Source organism: Hippopotamus amphibius, chromosome 9 (genome assembly GCF_030028045.1).
Source record: "Hippopotamus amphibius kiboko isolate mHipAmp2 chromosome 9, mHipAmp2.hap2, whole genome shotgun sequence".
Classification (NCBI taxonomy): domain Eukaryota; kingdom Metazoa; phylum Chordata; class Mammalia; order Artiodactyla; family Hippopotamidae; genus Hippopotamus; species Hippopotamus amphibius.
Window position 1 is genome coordinate 121,543,610 of NC_080194.1, and position 17,486 is coordinate 121,561,095.

General features: G+C 54.9%; 1 protein-coding gene across 4 annotated transcripts in view; it reads right to left on the reverse strand.

Moving 5' to 3' along the window:
* The window catches only part of LMF1 (lipase maturation factor 1), a 97,145-nt gene that overhangs the window by 19,953 nt on the left and 59,706 nt on the right, over nucleotides 1-17,486 (reverse strand). For 3 of the 4 annotated variants that reach the window (XR_009055465.1, XM_057748861.1, XM_057748862.1), the window contains exons 3-4: nucleotides 10,070-10,135; nucleotides 5,869-6,036 (exon numbers count right to left, since the gene is read on the reverse strand). Coding sequence is in view for 3 of the 4 variants with exons in the window: in XM_057748861.1 (XP_057604844.1) it covers nucleotides 5,869-6,036; nucleotides 10,070-10,135 (234 nt within the window). In the remaining variant the exon portion in view is untranslated. Of the gene's footprint in view, nucleotides 1-5,868; nucleotides 6,037-10,069; nucleotides 10,197-17,486 lie in introns of all 4 variants that reach the window. The other variant, XM_057748863.1, reaches the window with a different exon arrangement.

Genomic DNA, 17,486 nt, shown 5'->3' on the forward strand with positions numbered 1-17,486 from the left:
GACGCCCAGGCCACTCCTGGTGGACCACAATCCCACTCACGGCAAACAGGGGGCGGCAGATCTGACCAGGGCCACTGGAGGCTGAGGAAGACCCCAGTGGAGGGGCTCAGCAGCTCAGCACAGGCAGGACTGGGACCCGCACAGTCAGCTCAGGGTCCTGTGCTTTCCTAAGAGGGTGGCTTCTCCACCTTTAAAAAGAATTGGAAAAAGCAGGCCAACCCCGCCCCCCCCGCCACCCCCCAGCCCCGAGTGTGAGCACCTGGGAGAGGCCATCACCCTGTAGCCCTGGGGCTCCCAGCCAGTGCTGCAGGGGACGTGGGCCTGGGACCATGTAAGCAAGGACATGGCACAGCCTGAGTCAACCTTCTGAGGTCTGGGCGTGATGCTGTCCACTTGGCACTGTGACCTTGTTGGGCAGGGGCTTTGAGTTCTGCTTCCTGAGGAGGCTGTGCTGGTGTGGCCTCAGCCTTTGGCCCAGTGACCTCGGTGCCCTTCAGCCCTGGCTGCAGACCGCCAGTGCAGGAGCAGTGTGGGGCCAGCCTCAAGGAAGGTCATTTCTCCAAACAGCTGCAGGAGGGCCAGGCCCGTGAGCTGCCCCAACTATGGGTCAGTGTTTGGCCTGCCTGCCCCTGGCACTGTCCTCTGGCTACTGGCTCTGACTCCCCCACTTTGGAGCCGAGGAGATGAGGATGCATCCTCCTGGCACAGCCCTGATCCCCTGAATGCGGCAAGAAGAGCTCATGTTAGGGGCATGGGGCGGAGGCCCCTGATGCCTGGTCCACAAGCCATGACCCAGAATGTTCTGACACAACAGGCTTCTCAAGGCCCAGCAGTTCTATCTGGATGAGAACTCAGGAGCCTTCGTCAAAAGGCCACCAAGTGGCCATGTGGCCCTAATGACCTCTGACTGATGCCCGGCTTCGCCCACCCCCCGGTCCTCCCTCGGTGGGTCCATTGGGGCCCAAAGACATGCCTCTCCAGTCACTCCACCCCGAGCCCAGCTGGGGGGGCCCTGACCCACAGAACCAGGGCTCACCAGAGCAGCTTTGGAGACAGAACCCCGTTTCTAATAACGCAGCAGGAGCCCTGGATTCACAACACCGTCTTGGTGCCCTTGGCACTAATCCCACACTGGGGGCTTGGGGGGGAAGACGAGCTGGGAGGTGGGACCCCAGGCCCAGAAGACACCCCTGAAGGAAGGGGCTGGGTGTCTGGGACTCCCCTGTTGGGCTCTGGGCTCCCATGGCCTTGTAGGTGGTGTTCTGTGGCCAGGAGCCCTGGTGCAGTTTTGCTGTGACCCCAGCTCTGGGCAGGTCACTGAGGGGCTGGTGGGGGCAGCTTTCTGCACCCGAAGCTGTAGTGATGTCCCCCACCGTGACGTCCCCAGGTCTGTAGCCGACATCGCAGAGATTAAAGAGCAGGACGTGGTGGGAGGTCAGGGAGGAGAGTCTGGGATCTGAGCTGTGTCTCTGCACTGACTAGGAGCCACTGCCCTGGTGAGTGCCCGGTCTACTCCAGGACAGGAGGTCCAGCCTGGCCCATGGCAGAAACCAAACACTGCCTCTCCAGGGTCTCTCCTTGGCATTAGGATGGGGGTCTGCGGCGGGGGTGGTGTGCCTCTCCAAGTAGACAACAGGCCACCTCTGGAGGCCTCGCAGAACCTTCCGGAACAGCTGTGCAAACGGAGTGTGGGAGGAGGTGCGTGTGCTCACATCCTCAACCTTCTCCTGGGGAATGAACGGAAACAAACAGAACCAGGGACCCTAGGGGTCGCGGGCGTGGAGACGGGAGCAATGCATAAACCCACAGGTGCCCCACGCGGCTGCCTGTGGATGGCCACGCGCCCCTCCATGAGACTGCCCTGCATGCCCCAGGCTGCCAGTGAGGTTGGACATGCGCAGCTGGGTCACGGGGCCGTTTGTCCTCTCCGCTCTAGACAGCTGAGGCCCGGCCCCTGCGGGGCATCAGACCAGGCCTCAGAGAAGAGCCACAGCCCTGGGCTGGGTCCTGTCTTGCCCTGGACATGGTGTGGGTGGGGGAGGATGACACCAGGGACACGGCTGGACTGAGGCTCCCAAGGCTTTGGGGGACAGAAGGCAAGTGCGTGGACAGCCTGTAGGAATAATGTCCAGGGCTGCAGGTTGGCAGTAAGGCCTTTCAAGGTCCAGCTGTGGCCCTCCCATGCACACTGTCCCTGTGCCATCACCGTCCTCCACTCTCCACCTGGGTGGCAGACCTAGACCAAGTCGAGACCCAGCCATGTGGCTTGAGCTGCTGGGAGCCGTGTACAGCCGAGCCCCCCGCATCTGCAAAGCCCTCCACGGTGGAGGCGCTGGTGCCCTGGGCCAGGACACAGACTTAGCCGGGCTGGGTCCAGTTAGTGGGTCCTCGTCCTGAAGCACCATGAGACTCGCGCCAACTGTACTGGCAACAAACAAGGGCATTTTGAGGCTGCTGGGTAAAAGGTCAATGTACGTATCTTCCCAAATCCTACTTTCAAGTAGCTGAACCCTTCCACCTGCACTAGTAAATCAAACTTCTTCAACATTTTTTTAGTGATGTGACAACTTGCTTTTCTTTACTGTTTGCCAAAAGTGGGCTTCAGATTATCGGGAGAGAAAGCAGTAGCTGGAAACTGACCAGTGCAGCCTGAGGGGTGCCTGGAGGATCCCGATAGGCCCAGCAGCGTTGACAGCCCTGCAAGGGTCCCAGTGGTCCCAGGCTTGTAAAAGCAGCTGAAGCAGCAACTAATTAACACCCTGCAGCCTCTAGAGTGATTCTTGGTCACCGTGGCGACCACGCAGCCTGAGCAGACCCAGATTCCTGCTGAGGCTGTGTGCCAGGTGGGTCCTCCGAGTTGTATCAGGAACTGGACCCACGTTCTCCACTGGCAGAGGAAGGAGGGAGCCAATGGCGGGGCATTCTTTGACAATGGAGGAAGGTCCAGCATGAAGCAGTGTCCACGCTGGTGGACACTCACAAGGATGCCTGAGCCTCTGCTTAGAGCCTCCTCCTGCAGCTCAGGATGATGGGGCCACCGGGCTGAAGTGAGCATGAGGCAGGGACGGGGCAGAACACCCCTGGCCTCCTGGGGGTGTCCTTCACTGGAGGCTGCTGGGAGCAGGGGTCACCGTCCAGCCAGGGTTTTGCCCTGCAGCCAAATCTGGATAGCTTATGGGTAAACTGGTGCATCCAGACAGTGGAATATAATTCAGCAATAAAAAATGAGCTCTCAACCCACGGAAAGACACGAGGAGCCTCAAAGGCATATTACTAAGCAAAGAAGCCAGTCTGAAAAGGCTATATCCTGGGTAACTCCAACTATATGATGTTCTGGAAAAGGCAAAACTATGGAGACAGACAGGATCAGTGGTTGCCAAGGGTTGGGGGCAGGGGAAGGATGAATCCAGTGAGCACAGAGGATTTTTAGGGCAGTGAAATGAGTCTGTATCATATTATGATGGATGCATATCACTATATATTCGTCCAAACCCACAGAATGTACACCACCAAGAGTGAACCCCAACATAAGCTGTGGACTTTAGTTAATAATAAAGTATCAGTATTGGTTCCTTAGTTGTAACAAATATATCACACTAACTAACGCAACATGTTCCTGATGGGGAAATCTGTCCGTGGGGAGATGTGGAAGCTCTATATTCTCTGCTTAGTTTTTCTGTGAATCTAAAATTGTTCTTAAAAAGTCTATTAATTAAAAACAAGACAGGACTTCCTAGGTGGCGCAGTGGTTAAGAATCTGCCTGCCAATGCAGGGGACACGGGTTTGATCCCTGCTCCAGGAAGATTCCACATGCCACGGAGCAACTAAGCCCGTGCGCCACAACTATTGAGCCTCTGTGCAGCAATTACTGAAGCCCACGCACCTAGAGCCCGTGCTCCACAACAAAAGAAGCCATGGCAATGAGGAGCCCGCACACCACAATGAAAAGTAGCCCCTGCTCGCTGGAACTAGAGAAAGCCTGTGTGCAGCACCGAAGACCCAACACAACCAATAAATAAATCTTAAAAAAAAAAAAAAAAAGACAAAATAGAGCTTAAAATACTGGTAGCAAAAGCAGGTGAGCAGGAAGGAGGAGACAAAGCATTTCGAGGTCACAGGGCTGCCATGGTGGCAAGGATGGGGATCAAATTTAGGCTTTCAGTTAAGCGTATACTCTCCTGAAAGAAAGTGTGTAACTTACTACTTAGGAAAGGGGAAATAATGGAACGAGAAAAACCTCAAGAGAAAGACAAAAAGAAAACACAAAGATGTGGAAATAAAATGCACATGCACCAGCTGAGATACATGAACTTCTTACTTAAAGAGCATGACCCTTGTTGGAAAAAGAATCCTGCTCTGTGCTGTCAGAGGCAACACAGAAAAAAAGGACACAAATCCAGACTCTACAAAATAGGAGATTACTATGACTTATTCCTTGGCCAACACATTTGAAAACAGATGAAATGGACAAATTCCCAGGAAAATGTTTGCCATTAAAACTGCCTCCAGGGACTTCCCTGGTGGTCCAGTGGGTAAGACTCCACGCTCCCAATGCAGGGGGCCCAGGTTTGATCCCTGGTAGGGGAACTAGATCCTGCATGCATGCCGCAACTAAGAGTCCTCATACTGCAACTAGGAACCCCCATGGTGCAACTCAGAGTCTGCATGCCGCAACTATAGATCCTACGTGCTGCAACTAAGACCCGGCACAGACAAATAAGCAAATAAATAAATATTAAAAAACAAAAAAAGACTGCCTCCAGAAGAAACAGAGACCCTGTGGGTCTGGTAGACACAAAAGGCTGTCAGTGGCCACAGAGACCACCCCGCCCTCCCCCCAGGCCAGGCAGTGATACAGGAGCACTGATTCTGTCTTGTCTGGGAGGATGAGAGTACAACCTGGAGCAGAACCAGACAAGGCCAGTGTGGATAGAAAAACGGCAGACGAATCTCACTGACAACACGAAAAACCCAAACAAAAATGGTAGCAAGTTATACCCACTAACATGTTACAATATACACAGCACGACTGAGTTGATTTATCCTGGAAGGTAAAATTGGTTCCACTTTAGCAGTGGAAATGTAATTCATGTTAACAAATTAATGGAAAAAAGCTGATCTTCTCATAACTTGTGAAGAGAAAACTGTTTGCCAAACTTCAACACCTATTCATAACTAAAAATATCCAAAACAGGGGCTTCCCTAGTGGCACAGTGGTTAAGAATCTGCCTGGCAATCCAGGGGACACGGGTTCAAGCCCTGGTCCCGGAAGATCCCACATGCCTCGGAGCAACTAAGCCCGTGTGCCACAACTATTGAGCCTGTGCTCTAGAGCCTGCAAGCCACAACTGTTGAGCCTATGTGCCGCAACTACTGAAGCCCTCACACCTAGAGCCCGTGCTCCTCAACAAGAGAAGCCACCTCAATGAGAAGCCTGTGCACTGCAACAAAAGAGTAGCCCCCGCTTGCCACAACTAGAGAAAGCCTGCGAGCAGCAACGAAGACCCAATGCAGCCCATAAATGAATGAATGAATGAATAAATTAAGTAAAAAAAAAATCCAAGACAAAAAACACACAGACTTCCTAGTAAAGAAGAAGCAAGAGAACTTGGTAGAAACGGCCACAATAACCAACCAACCAACCAAGCCATTGGCACTTCCCCCAGGTGTGGGACACCCCACTCCTGCTGCCGCTGCACCTGCCATCTGGGGCAGCACAGCACACAGGCCCCCAGACACCGAGGAACAAAAGGATAAGGCATGACTAGCGGAGCAGCTAGGACGCTGTAAGTCAAACCTCCATAAATACGGTAAACAGGACTGGGGATTTCAGGTTTTCCTTGGGAACCGAACAGGCGGCTACTCACCTGGAACAGGATCTGTAGCGCCCCGTGAAGGACGCACATCCGTCGTCCGAGGAAGACGAAGAAGGGCACCACCAGCTCCAGGAAGTGGTTGCTGAGGGTCTCGAAGCGGTGGAACCACCACGGGGAGTGGTGCAGGAAGTAGGCCACGGGGTTGGGCACTGGCTGTGTCTGTGGGATGAAAGGTGGCCCGTGAGCTGCGCCTGCAGGCCCAACCAAGGAGACCTGCCCTCCCTGGCCCTGCCCTGTGGTGCCCACTGGTGGCCTAGGAGGGCGAGACGGGCTTAGGGGGAGGGGGTGAATGGGGCCATCCTGGCCGGGAGAGGCACGGGGAGGCATCCTGGTGGGCAGCATGGCCCACGCTCCAACAGCTCACAGGTGGCTGAGGTGCATCACTGGGATGGGATGGCAGGGCCACGTGTCCTGAGCTTCTTTACTTGCCTGACTTCCCGTAATTCTCACACCGACCCCTTCTGGGGACTCCGATGGCCCCGGTGACTCAGGAGCTCAGATGCTGGGGGAGAGTGTACGGTCAGAGCCCTGAGCAGCATAGGCACCGGCGAGCCCCCCGACAGGGGACAGGGCACGTGGGCGGAGGCAGGACTACTGGACACGCACATGTGGTGGATTTCCTCTCGGAGGACAGTGGAGGCTGGGGGAGCAGGTCCTGGCCCCATATGTGTGTTTCTGGGAATGACCTCCGCACGTGTGCACGGTGGGCGGGCGCGGCAGGTCCCCGAGGCCCACGTGTTGACTCAGCCGTGGGGCCGGCCGCCTAGGGGCCAGCCGATGGGCCCTGCACCTCCGACCGCAGGCCCTGTCCTCCCCGTACACGTGGCCGTCCATGCTCAGAGGGGCCAGCTGTGCCAGCACCGTGTGGGCCGGGGTGGCCCCATGTGGACGTCCAGCATCGGTGAAGGGCACTGTGTGCAGGTGCCGCTCCCCGCTGAGCTGGCTGGGGCGGGACCCCAGGCCGCGGCAGCCCCAGACCCAGTGGACCCGCAGTGCCCACCCTAATGCTACGTGCGCCTTGAGTGTGAGTCTGTGAAGGGTCTGCTGTGCCCCCTCCCTGCCCCCAGGCCCGGCAGCATGGTCTGAACACAGGCCTCCCCTGGGCTGCCCTCCCCGCTCTGGGGGCATTATGTTCTCCGCATGTTCACACCGCACACACATGTACACACAGAGACACCACAGCTGCCATCCGCCGTCAGAGGGAAAGGCTGGGGCCAAAGAGATAAACGGTAGTTGTGGTGGTGCCAGCATGGCTCCAGTTCTGAGACTTAAGAACGTTCCTGATGTGAAATGACTTCCACTTGACACAGATAGTTTAGATTCCAGCAGAAGGAAGCGCCCTCCTGCAGCTGCCGCCCACGTGGCCTCTAGGACCCTGGCCCCAGGTGTAGTTGCAGCCTGACCCTCATCCTCTACTCTTTGGGTGTGATTCCTCTTGGATGAGCTGTGGACACTGAGGCGCCTGGCATGCGGTGGGCACGTGGAGATGCTGGTCAGAGCGTACCAGCCTGGGTGCCCCAGAGGGCGTGGCCTCCTGCCTAACACTCAGGGCGGCAGGAGGGAGTCTCCAAGCTGGGCTCAGGGGCAGGGGTGGGTCCAGGTCAGACGCCCTGGGGAAGGGCCACAGTCCCACCTGAGAGAGTGTTTTCCTGCTAATTTCTAATTTGGACACGATTTCCAACTTACGGAGAAGTTACAAGAACAGTAAAGAAACCCTGGACACCCGACTTCCCAGTCCTGTTCTCCCAGGCCCCTTCCTCTCTTCTCACTGTGGGTGTGTTTTCTGCACCTTCTGAGAGTGAGCTGGGAAGGCCTCAGTGTGAGTCTCCCAGGAGCACAGCATGGTACACTTCTGCCCGCTGCCCACGTCTTTGTGATGAGAGCAGGGCAGGGCCTGGGGACTTCGGCTCCTGCCTCTCTAGCCCCGCCCCCCCCCATCTGGGCACCGGGACCCTGACACTGGGGGCACAAGCTCCCTGAAGGGCGCCCCAGGTGTGTGGGGGGGGCTTGTGCTCCTCACGGCAGGTCTGAGACTCACTTGGGGCAGGAGGACCACAGACCAAGGGCTCCCCTCAACGCTGCCGTTCTGCCTTTGTAGTCGGAGGCTGTAGAAACCCCAGCACAGCCAAGCTTCTGGGTGTCAGCCTCCTCTGAGGACTCCGCAGAGAGGACAGCTCCACGGGCACCTGAGTGGTGGGTTCCGGGACCGCCATCCCTCCTGCATTTAGGAGCCGCGTCTGCTGTGAGGAGAGGGTCTGTCCTCTGCACTCTCACCCGTGCGGCTGTTGTACTCACTGGGCTGCAGCCACCCCGAGTGTCTCCCTGCTTTCCGGCTCTTAGGATGCTCGGGGTCACCTGAGCACCTCCCTGCTTTAGCCCCAGGGCAACCACTTCTCCAGGAGCCTGGTCCCTCTGGGTGGAGATGGGCGTTAGAAACCCCATCTGGGCACCGCTGTCTCCCTGCCCTGCACCCGTGCCGGCCTGGCTCATAAACCTGCGTTTACCCATGTTCTCGTCCCGTCTTGGCCACAGAGGCTCCCAGCTTGTGAACGTGGAGGGCAGATCAGACACAGAGAGGCAGCCCCACTGGGAAAGGGGTAAAGGGCTGGCGGGGGCGGGCCTGGGAAGACACAGGGTTGGGGGAGCAGGATTGTTGGGCTGTTTCTGCTCAAAGGCCTGCGTTTCCTGATGCCAGATTCACCACACGCCAGTTAATACCTGAGCGGAATGAAACCACCACGGTCCTAAAACTGGAAATATACTGGTGGTTAGCAGCAATTTCACTAACAACACAAAAAGGCAGCATCAAATCGGCTCCAAATGTTTCAGCTTTTTTAAACAGCAGAGCGTTTCTTAGATATGGTGCGTACAAGTGTATATACGTGCATGTACATGGATGTGGCTGTGTGACAGCCAGGCTGCCTGAAGGTGCCGTAGCCCCTGGACAGGTGCATGCAGTAGGCGGGCCACACCGTGAGCAGCACCGGGAATGGTGCCCAAGCACAGGAGCAGCCCCTTGGTCACATTTCAGGACCCAGCTTGGGAGGCGGCCTGGCCTTGGGTGGCAGAGGGACATGTGACACTGCACGCTCCTCAGGGCTGAAGGCCCCATATTACCAACAGCCATGGGCAGCCGGGGGGAGTGAGGCCGTGAAGGGAGCCCCCCACCTGTCCCTGTGGTCTCTCATCAACACAGGCTCCGTCCACACTGACCAGACAGAGGGAAAGGGGAGGCTGGGACCCTCTGCACTGCCCCCTGACAAACAGAGGCAGGCAGGGTGTGTGCCCACTGTGTCTCCTGCACGGCAGCGCCCACCAGCTGCTCCAGGTGAGAGGTGAGCTGGCCAGGGCTGCCTTCTCTGTTCCCACCCCTTCACAGACCAGCTGAGGCTCCCCACCCACGGCGAGCGCTCCTCTGCTCCCCTGGGGCCGAGAGGGCCCGGCTGGCAGCCAGCAAGAAATGCGGACTCAGAGCAGAAACACTCCCGAAGACGCTGCTCGTCCCCCTGCCCCCTGCTGACCCTCGGTCCTGGAGACGCCCGGATGGCAGAGCCAGGCACCAGCGGGTTGGGGTCCAGGCGGCCGGGCATGGGTGGGGCCCCTGCGCACAAGACCTCTGGCCTTTGTTTTGCCCCTCCTGGGATTTGCTGGGCTGAGCCCCCAGCCCTCACCCTGGGACCCAGAAGTGGCCGACACAGGTGAGTGGACACGGCAGGCACAAGGCAGGGCTCCCTGGGCACCCGCGCACGGTCACTGGTGTGACGGGATGGCTGAGTCAGTTGTGCAGGTAGAGGTCCCTTCTATGGGGCCCTTTCTGAGGAGCCACTCGTGCCGCGTCGGCCTCCTCATTCTGGCTTCCAGCAGGGTCAGGACGCAGATGGGAGAGAAGCGTCTGTGAGGGGTGCTCCCTCTGGCAGGGCCTCTCCAGGAGCCCGAGTGGGATCCCAGGAGGGAGGAGACTGCTGCCCGCTGCTCCTGCCTGACAGGTGGCGCCTCAGACCCAGCAAGAACAACGGGGCCATGGAGGAAACGGCAGCAACAGGCACGCGCGGCAAATGCAGACGGGCCGACGCCACTGAGAAGGCTGTTCCCATGCCAGATACCCTCGGGTTGATTCACAGGGAAAGATCCCAGCCTGCATCTGTGTCCCGGCACCCGCATCCCTGCATCGCCGCACAGCCACGCCACTCACCTCATAGTGGAAGTCCATGCAAGTGAGGTCCCGCCAGCACCGGTCCCCCCGGATCTTGATCAGGCCCTGCCAAGGAGACAGACAGGAACGTGAGCCACCTCTGGATGGACCCGCGTGAGTGACAGGCCTTGTCTGACACCTGAAGCAATGTAGAAGGGAAAATCTGAACAAAATCCCAAAAAGGCACATTCAAGGCTTCTGAGGATTAATGGCAACAAATGCAGGTTAAAAACATTCTTTCCTTTTTATAAAATCAATTCCTCCTGTGTTTATTTAAAACCCAGTTTTTAGACTCTGAGCATCATCACAGTACTGCAACTGTGAGGCTTTAGAAAAGGGCATATTTGCAAAGCACATGAGCACAACCCAACTTAGACGCCAAGGAAGGCGTGGGAGGGACGACGTCCCAACTGCTAAGGTGACGACGATTCAGGAGCTCTGGTCGCCTTGGTGAGAACATCCACCTGCCGCAGTGCACGGGAGACCCTGGTGCTCAGGCTTGGAAGGGGCTCCGGGGAACTCCTGTCCTGCCCACTCCAGCGGGGAAGTGGCTATGGAGAGAGGACTCCACTGCGGAGCCTGTGGGTGAGCTTGTCGGCAGCCCTGCTAGTCTCCCTGCTCCCCACTCCATCCGCAGTGGCTGGAGGATGGTCAGCTCACTGCCTGCCATGCACCCCCATTCACTCGCCCTTGGGGATCACTGCTCTGCACGATCCCTTCACTCCGATGGGAGTAAAACTGTTGCTCGATGCCGAGATTCAGCCCTAATGTCTGTCTCATGGGACAGCTGGACCAGGAGGGGAGAAACTGTGTCACCAAGAAAGCAGCCTGGACGGTGGCCTGGCTCTCTTAGCTAGTGATCTCTGCAGCTGCAGCTGTTCGGGGGTGAGTCCCCTCAGCCCAACCTCGCAGCCACCCAGCCTGTCCAGGACACCCTTCCTCACCGGAGCCGACCTGTCATGGACTTCAATCACGTCTGCGAAACACCCCAGCAACCACACCGAGTTGGGGTTGGTTGAATACCTGGGTGGCAGCCCAGCCAGGCTCGCACATAAAACTGACCTTCCCGCATGGGAAAGACTTGGGGGCAGTTGAGGGCTCTGAGCTGGGGGTGGGGCAGTGCGCGTCGACAGGTCCTCTGGTGACCACGTGGCCAGCCAGGCGGGATGACTGCTCAGGATGTGAGACGTGTCCCACCCTGGACTTGCCCGGAACGTGGAGCCCAGAGGATGGGCCGAGGGAGCAGCTGACACCTGCCCTGGGCCCCTGTGTGTGGCATGGACGCAATGATACCTGAAGGAGCAGGGACGAGAAACAAAGGGAAGCTGGAGCCTGTGGGGCAGCCACACTAGTGGCTTCCACAGTGAGACTGAGTGACCGTGTCCCGGCCAAGCACACAAGCCAGGTGCGAACTGCCATGCGGCCCAGCAGTGAGTTTACAAATATGTCCCACGGAGGCTGCAATACTCAACGGTCCTGGGTGCCGTCCACACCCAGCGGCTGTTCTGCACGCACCTCTCTGGGGCTTGGATGCCCACAGTGGCCAACCCTGCATCACGGGAGCTCGAGCAGTGGCCGTGGAGCCGCACTCGGAGGACCTGCCTGCTGTGTCTACAGACTCACAGAACAAGTCACTCTGAGAAGCCGAGAGTCAGGTCTCTGGAAACTGGGTTTGCTTAGATCACAGAAGTGCTGGGAGACAGCTTTCAGTGTGAACCTTGCTGCACACGGTGGCGTCTATACAAAAACAGCACTTCAGAAAGCCTAGTGAGTCCTGCTGGCGCGGATGAACCGCCGGTTTCTGTGACAACGTGCCTGCTCCATGGGCAGGAAAATGCAGCCACTGTCACACTTCGCTCCCCGTGAGCACAGGCTCCACTCCCTACATCCCTCAGGATCCGAGAGGCACTCTTTGGAGATTCAAACCAGGCAAAGAAGAAAAAAAACAAAATAATTAAAATGTCATTCAAATTCTAAGCTGCTACAAGACACTTAAAAATCTGAAACGTTCTTGTGGGAGCGGAGGATAATTGCATTCCTCCCCATCTAGTGATTTCTCTCTACAATGCAGATGTCAGGTTTTCCACGGGTTTCTTTTTCTTCCAGAGTAAGTGTCAAAGGAACAAAGCCTTCTTTGAGCCTTTTTCAGCCCAAAATTAATTCCAAAAAAATGGCACAGACGGGCCAGTAACACACCGAGTGACCTCCAGCTGTCCACACAACCTCTGCTCTCCCTGCGGAAAGGGTGAGGGCCAGGATGCTGGAACATTCCGGGCAACAGAGGAGGCCTCAGGCCTTACGGGGGGCCGGATGCCTGGGGACGCACAGGGGCTTCTCTCGAAAGCTCACGGGTCCAAGAACACAATTCTTAAAAAATCTCCCGTTTGGAAATGGGAAAGAGCAAGGCCTTTTACCACTGAAATAACATCAATTTCTGTGATGCTGCACAGGTCCCATCACGCCTAACTGGGTGGGGGGCCTCCCAGGCCTGTGGCCGGGGGAGGGGAGACGGCTCTCGGGTCCCCAGCCAGCACCGAAAGCTCCCTCAGCAGTGCTTCCGTTTTGCGTGTACACCGTACCCTGTTCTCTCATTGTCAGAGTCTGTCTCTCTGAAAATCCTTTCCTCCATCTGCAAACACGGGCGATCAGTCCTATGCCTGCTCTTTCCCACAAAGGAGAAGCATCACTGACCTGGGTTTGCAGGTGTGGGAAGAGGGGCCGTCCCTCCCTGGAGCAGGCCTGCTGGTCTGGGATGTGCTCACAGCCATGGGGGGCTGGGGCGCCTCAATTCTTCTTGGACCCAGCAGCACTCTGCGTCTCCTCTGGGAGCTGAGCTGGACCCACGGGACCCCATGTGCTCCAGACATGTGATGACCACAGTGTTCTGAAGCTCATGGCTTAGTGCCCAGATCTCACCTGAGTGCGCACAGGCTGGCCTGGAGTCTCTCAGGACCGACCTGTCTCCACATCTGAAGGGACCCCAGCCCACCCAGGGTTGCCACCTGACCTTTCTCTCCAGGTCAGGGCGTGGTGTCTGCCCTTTCATGTTCCAGGGTGCATTAGATAGAAAACCACCCTCTGAATTCACCAATGCAGTGCATCCATGCAGGTGGCGGGCACTGCATCAGCTACGGGGGACCCTCTGGGCTGAACGAGCAGAAAGGGAGGGACATCGTGGATGCTGTTCACGGGGGGTCTTATTGTGCCCCCTCCTTGAACCCCGAGAGCCTGTGAAAACTGCCCAGACCTGAAGGGGCTGCGGAGAGGGTAGAGGGGACGGTCACGGGTCCTCGCAGTTACTGCATGACTGTCTTCTTGCTGAGGCTGGTCCAAGACAAGTGGCGGAGAGACAGCCACAAAGAGCGCACTGAGCTGCCAGGCAGGGTTTGCCACAGGGGCGCACAGCTGGGCAGAGGTCAGAGCCTGCGGACAGCACTCCCCAGAGGTTCCCAGGATGCCTCCGCTGGAGCCACCCACACTAATGCAACTACGCAAGTGGGAATAACTGCTCTCATCTCAGAGTGGGGATCCTGGGACCCGGCAGGCTTGTCAAGAAGTGGCAGCAACGCCCAACTGACTTGGCCTTGGGGGTGTGTGTCACATTCCGACGTTTATTTCATTATGTTAATAAGATTTCACTGCAGGAATTGACTCCCTGAGAGGCCCCGACCTGAAGGCTCCTTCCTACTGAGCTCCTGCTCTTCACTAACAGCGTCTGGCCTCGTGCGTTCACCTTTCAGCTCCGCTGCCGCTGCCACCACGGGGCCAGAGCATCTCTGGGACCCCACATGGCAACACAGAGACTGCTTCAGACGATCTGCTTCACCCACTGAGAGCGGTCCCGGGCCTCCGAGGAAAGCACGCAGACCCAAATGCAGACTTGCTGGGTTCCTCCTTCCCGAGCTGGCGAGGGAAGCAGGAGTAGTGGGCCCAGTGTGGATGCTGCAGCAGCACCAGCTCTGCTCTGAAGTGGACACAGAGGGCCCCGCTGAGTCCCAGCAGAAACGTATGCAGGTCTGGACGGCAAGAGGGCGAGGCTCACATCCGTAGGTGGGCCCCGGGGAGCTGTGACCCTCTGGCTCATCACCAAGGTCTGCGGCTTTAATGGGACTACATCTCAAAGGGATCCTTGCGTGAAAAAGCAAACTCACACGGCCTCTTAAGTCGAAAGGTTGAGCGACAATTCACACGAAACAAAATGCACACAGCTGAAACGACCAGTTTAGTGCGTCTCACAACTGTACACAATCAGGAATCCACCCAAAACAGGACACGGGTTTCCATCCCACAGAACGTTCTCCGTGGCCACTTTCCAGGCAATTCCATGCCCACTGGCCAGGGGGCTGCCTCTGCCTGCCCCTGGGGTTTCACACACGCTCTGGGCTCAGGCTGGCCGTGCTCTGGTGTCACTGCCTCGGGGGGCTGGTCCCTCTCCAGGCTGAGCACTGTCCCTTGTGTGGATGCATCAGTCTGCCTACCCTCAATGGACACTGGGCTGGTGCCCAGGTCTGCGGTCATGAGCAGGGCTGCTGTGGACATCTGTGGACGGGTTTCCTCCCCCAGGATCGAAGGCAGCCTCACAGGTGGGGCCATGTTCCTGCCTTGCAGGAAACTGGCCGACGGCTGCTGAGCGAGGTTACACCACTGGACCCCCCACAGGCTGAGCCACATTCCCACCAGGAATCCTGTGGCTGGCAGACCCTCTGACCTGGGGTGCTGACAGCGCTTTACACTCAACCCCTCCTGGGTGCAAAACGCTGCCCCCCCAGTTTTCACATCCTCATCACCGTTCCCATCCCTTCGTGGGTAAAGCGTGTTTGGGTCCTGCACCTGCCCTCCCACTGTGACCTGCAGGTTCCAAATGTTAGATTCCAGCTGGACTTGTGCACTGCAAGTGTGTCCTAGGTGTGGCTTGCCTACTCATTTATTTCCTCCCTTCCTCTCTTTTTAAAAATTTATTTATTTATTTATTTACTGGCTGCACTGGGTCTTTGGTGCTGCGCGTGGGCTTTTCTCTAGTTGCAACAAGCAGGGATACTCTGTTGTGGTGCGCAGGCTTCTCATTGTGGTGGCTTCTCTTGTTGTGGAGCACGGGCTCTAGGCGCATGGACTTCAATAGCTGTGGAAAGTGGGCTCAGAAGTTGTGGCTCATGGGCTGTAGAGAGCAGCCTTAGCAACTGTGGCACATGGGCTTAGTTGCTCCATGGCATGTGGGATCTTCCTAGACAAGGGATCGAACCCATGTCCCCTGCATTGACAAGTGGATTCTTAACCACTGAGCCACCAGGGAAGTCCTCCCTACTCATTTTCTTAATGGTGCATTTTGATGATGGAGAAATTTAATATCAGTGAAGTATCAATTTATCAATTTTTTTCTTTAATGGTTAGTGCTTTTTGTGTCCTGTCCAAGAAATCTTTGTCTACCTCAAGGTAACTGTTCATATTATCTTCAAAAAATTTTATGATTCTAGCTTTTATGTTTGTTAAAAAAATTTTTTTTTTCTTGCCCCACTGATTTGGCGTATTGCCTTGGTTGAAAATCAATCAACTGCGTCTGTGTGGGTCTGTTTCTGGAAGACATGCTTTTATGTTTTCTTCTAAGAACTTTTTGGTTTTGCTTTTATGTTTAGGTCCATGATTTATCTCAAATTAGAGTTTGGTACAGATGAAATAGCACTCAAAGCTCATTTTATACTTCAGATATCTAATTATTTCAGATATCCAATTATTTCAACACTATTTGTAAAAAATGACTTTCTTTTCCTATTGACTTGACTTGGTACCTTGGTTGAATAAGATGACAGCAGGGGTGTGGGTCTATCTCTGGACTCTATTCTCTTCCACGGATCTATTTTTCCAGTTTAGATCAATACCATACTTTAGGACTTCCCTGGTGACTCAGTGATTAAGAATCCACCTGCCAATGCAGGAGACATGCTTGAAGCTAGTCTGGGAAGATCCCACATTCTGTGGAGCAACTAAGCCCCTGTGCCACAACTACCGAGAGTCCGAGAGCCACAACTATTGAGTCCGCACTTCGCAACTACTGAAGCCCACACACCTAAAGCCCGTGCACTGCAACAAAAAGTAGCCCCCGCTCGCCACAACACAACTATAGAGAAAGCCTGTGTGTAGCAACGAAGACCCAAAGCAGCAAAACCCAATACCATGCTTCAGTTTTAAATTAAGCTGTAAAATCAGGAAGTATGTCTTCCAATTTTATTCTTTTTCAAGATTCTCTTTATTTCTATGTAAAATTTTAGAATCAACACGTCACTTTCCCCCAGAAAAGCCCACTGGGAGTTTGATAGGGATTACCTTGACTCCATATATAAATCTGGGTGAAAAAGACCTCTTGATTATGTTGTCTTCTGCCCCATGAATGTAGTACACCGTTTGCTTATGTAGGTCTTTTAAATTCACATCAGCAATGTTTTGCAGTTTTAATGCATGTCTTATACATCCTTAATCAGATTTATTATGAGATATCTGAGGGGTTTTGATGCAATGACAGTATTTTCAAAATTTTATTTTCTCATAACTTCTTAATAGTACATCATGTACAATTTATTTTTTACATTGACCTTGTATCCTGCAACCTTGCTAAATTAATGTGAATTCCACTGGTTTCGTACATGTACAATCATGTCTGTGAATACCTTTCATTTCTTTTTTTGGAATCTTTACGGCTTTATTTCTTTTTCTTGTCTTATTGCACTAGGACTTCCAATACAGTGTTGAAGAGCAGCGGTAAAAACACACATCAGGCCTGTTTCTAATCACACATGAATGCTCTCAGTCTATCACCCACCTAACAGGACCTCAACTTCACACGACCTCGACCTTGAATCGGTGCTGCATTGACTGTGTACTTTTTACATCTGTTGAAACATCTGTTGAGACAGCTTTATCTGGTTCTTCAGCTTTACTCTGTTGTACAGTGAACTCCATTAACTGATTTTCAAATACTAAACCAATCTTGCATTCCTGAGATAAACCACGCCTCTTTTATTACCAGGTTTGATTTGCATATTTTCTGTGCCTCTGCTTGTGAGGGACACTGGTTTCTATTTTTGTTTTTGTCCTGTCCTCATCAGGTTTTGGTATCACTCTTACGCTGGTCCAGAAAATAACTTGGGAAGTGTTCCTGCCACTGCTGTTTTCCAAGAGTTTGTGTAGGACTGCTATTATTTCCTCTTTATATGTTTGATTTCACTGGTGAAGCCATCTGGGCCTACACTTTCTTTCTGGAATGGTTTCTGATTACAAATTCAATTTATTTACCAGATATGGAGCCCTTTTGATTTCCTATTTCCTTCTGTCTCAGTTTTGGTAAGCTGCATTTGTCAAGGAATTTGTCCATTTCATCTGTGTTGTCAAATTTATTGGCCCAAAGCTTTCATAACATTCCAGGTGA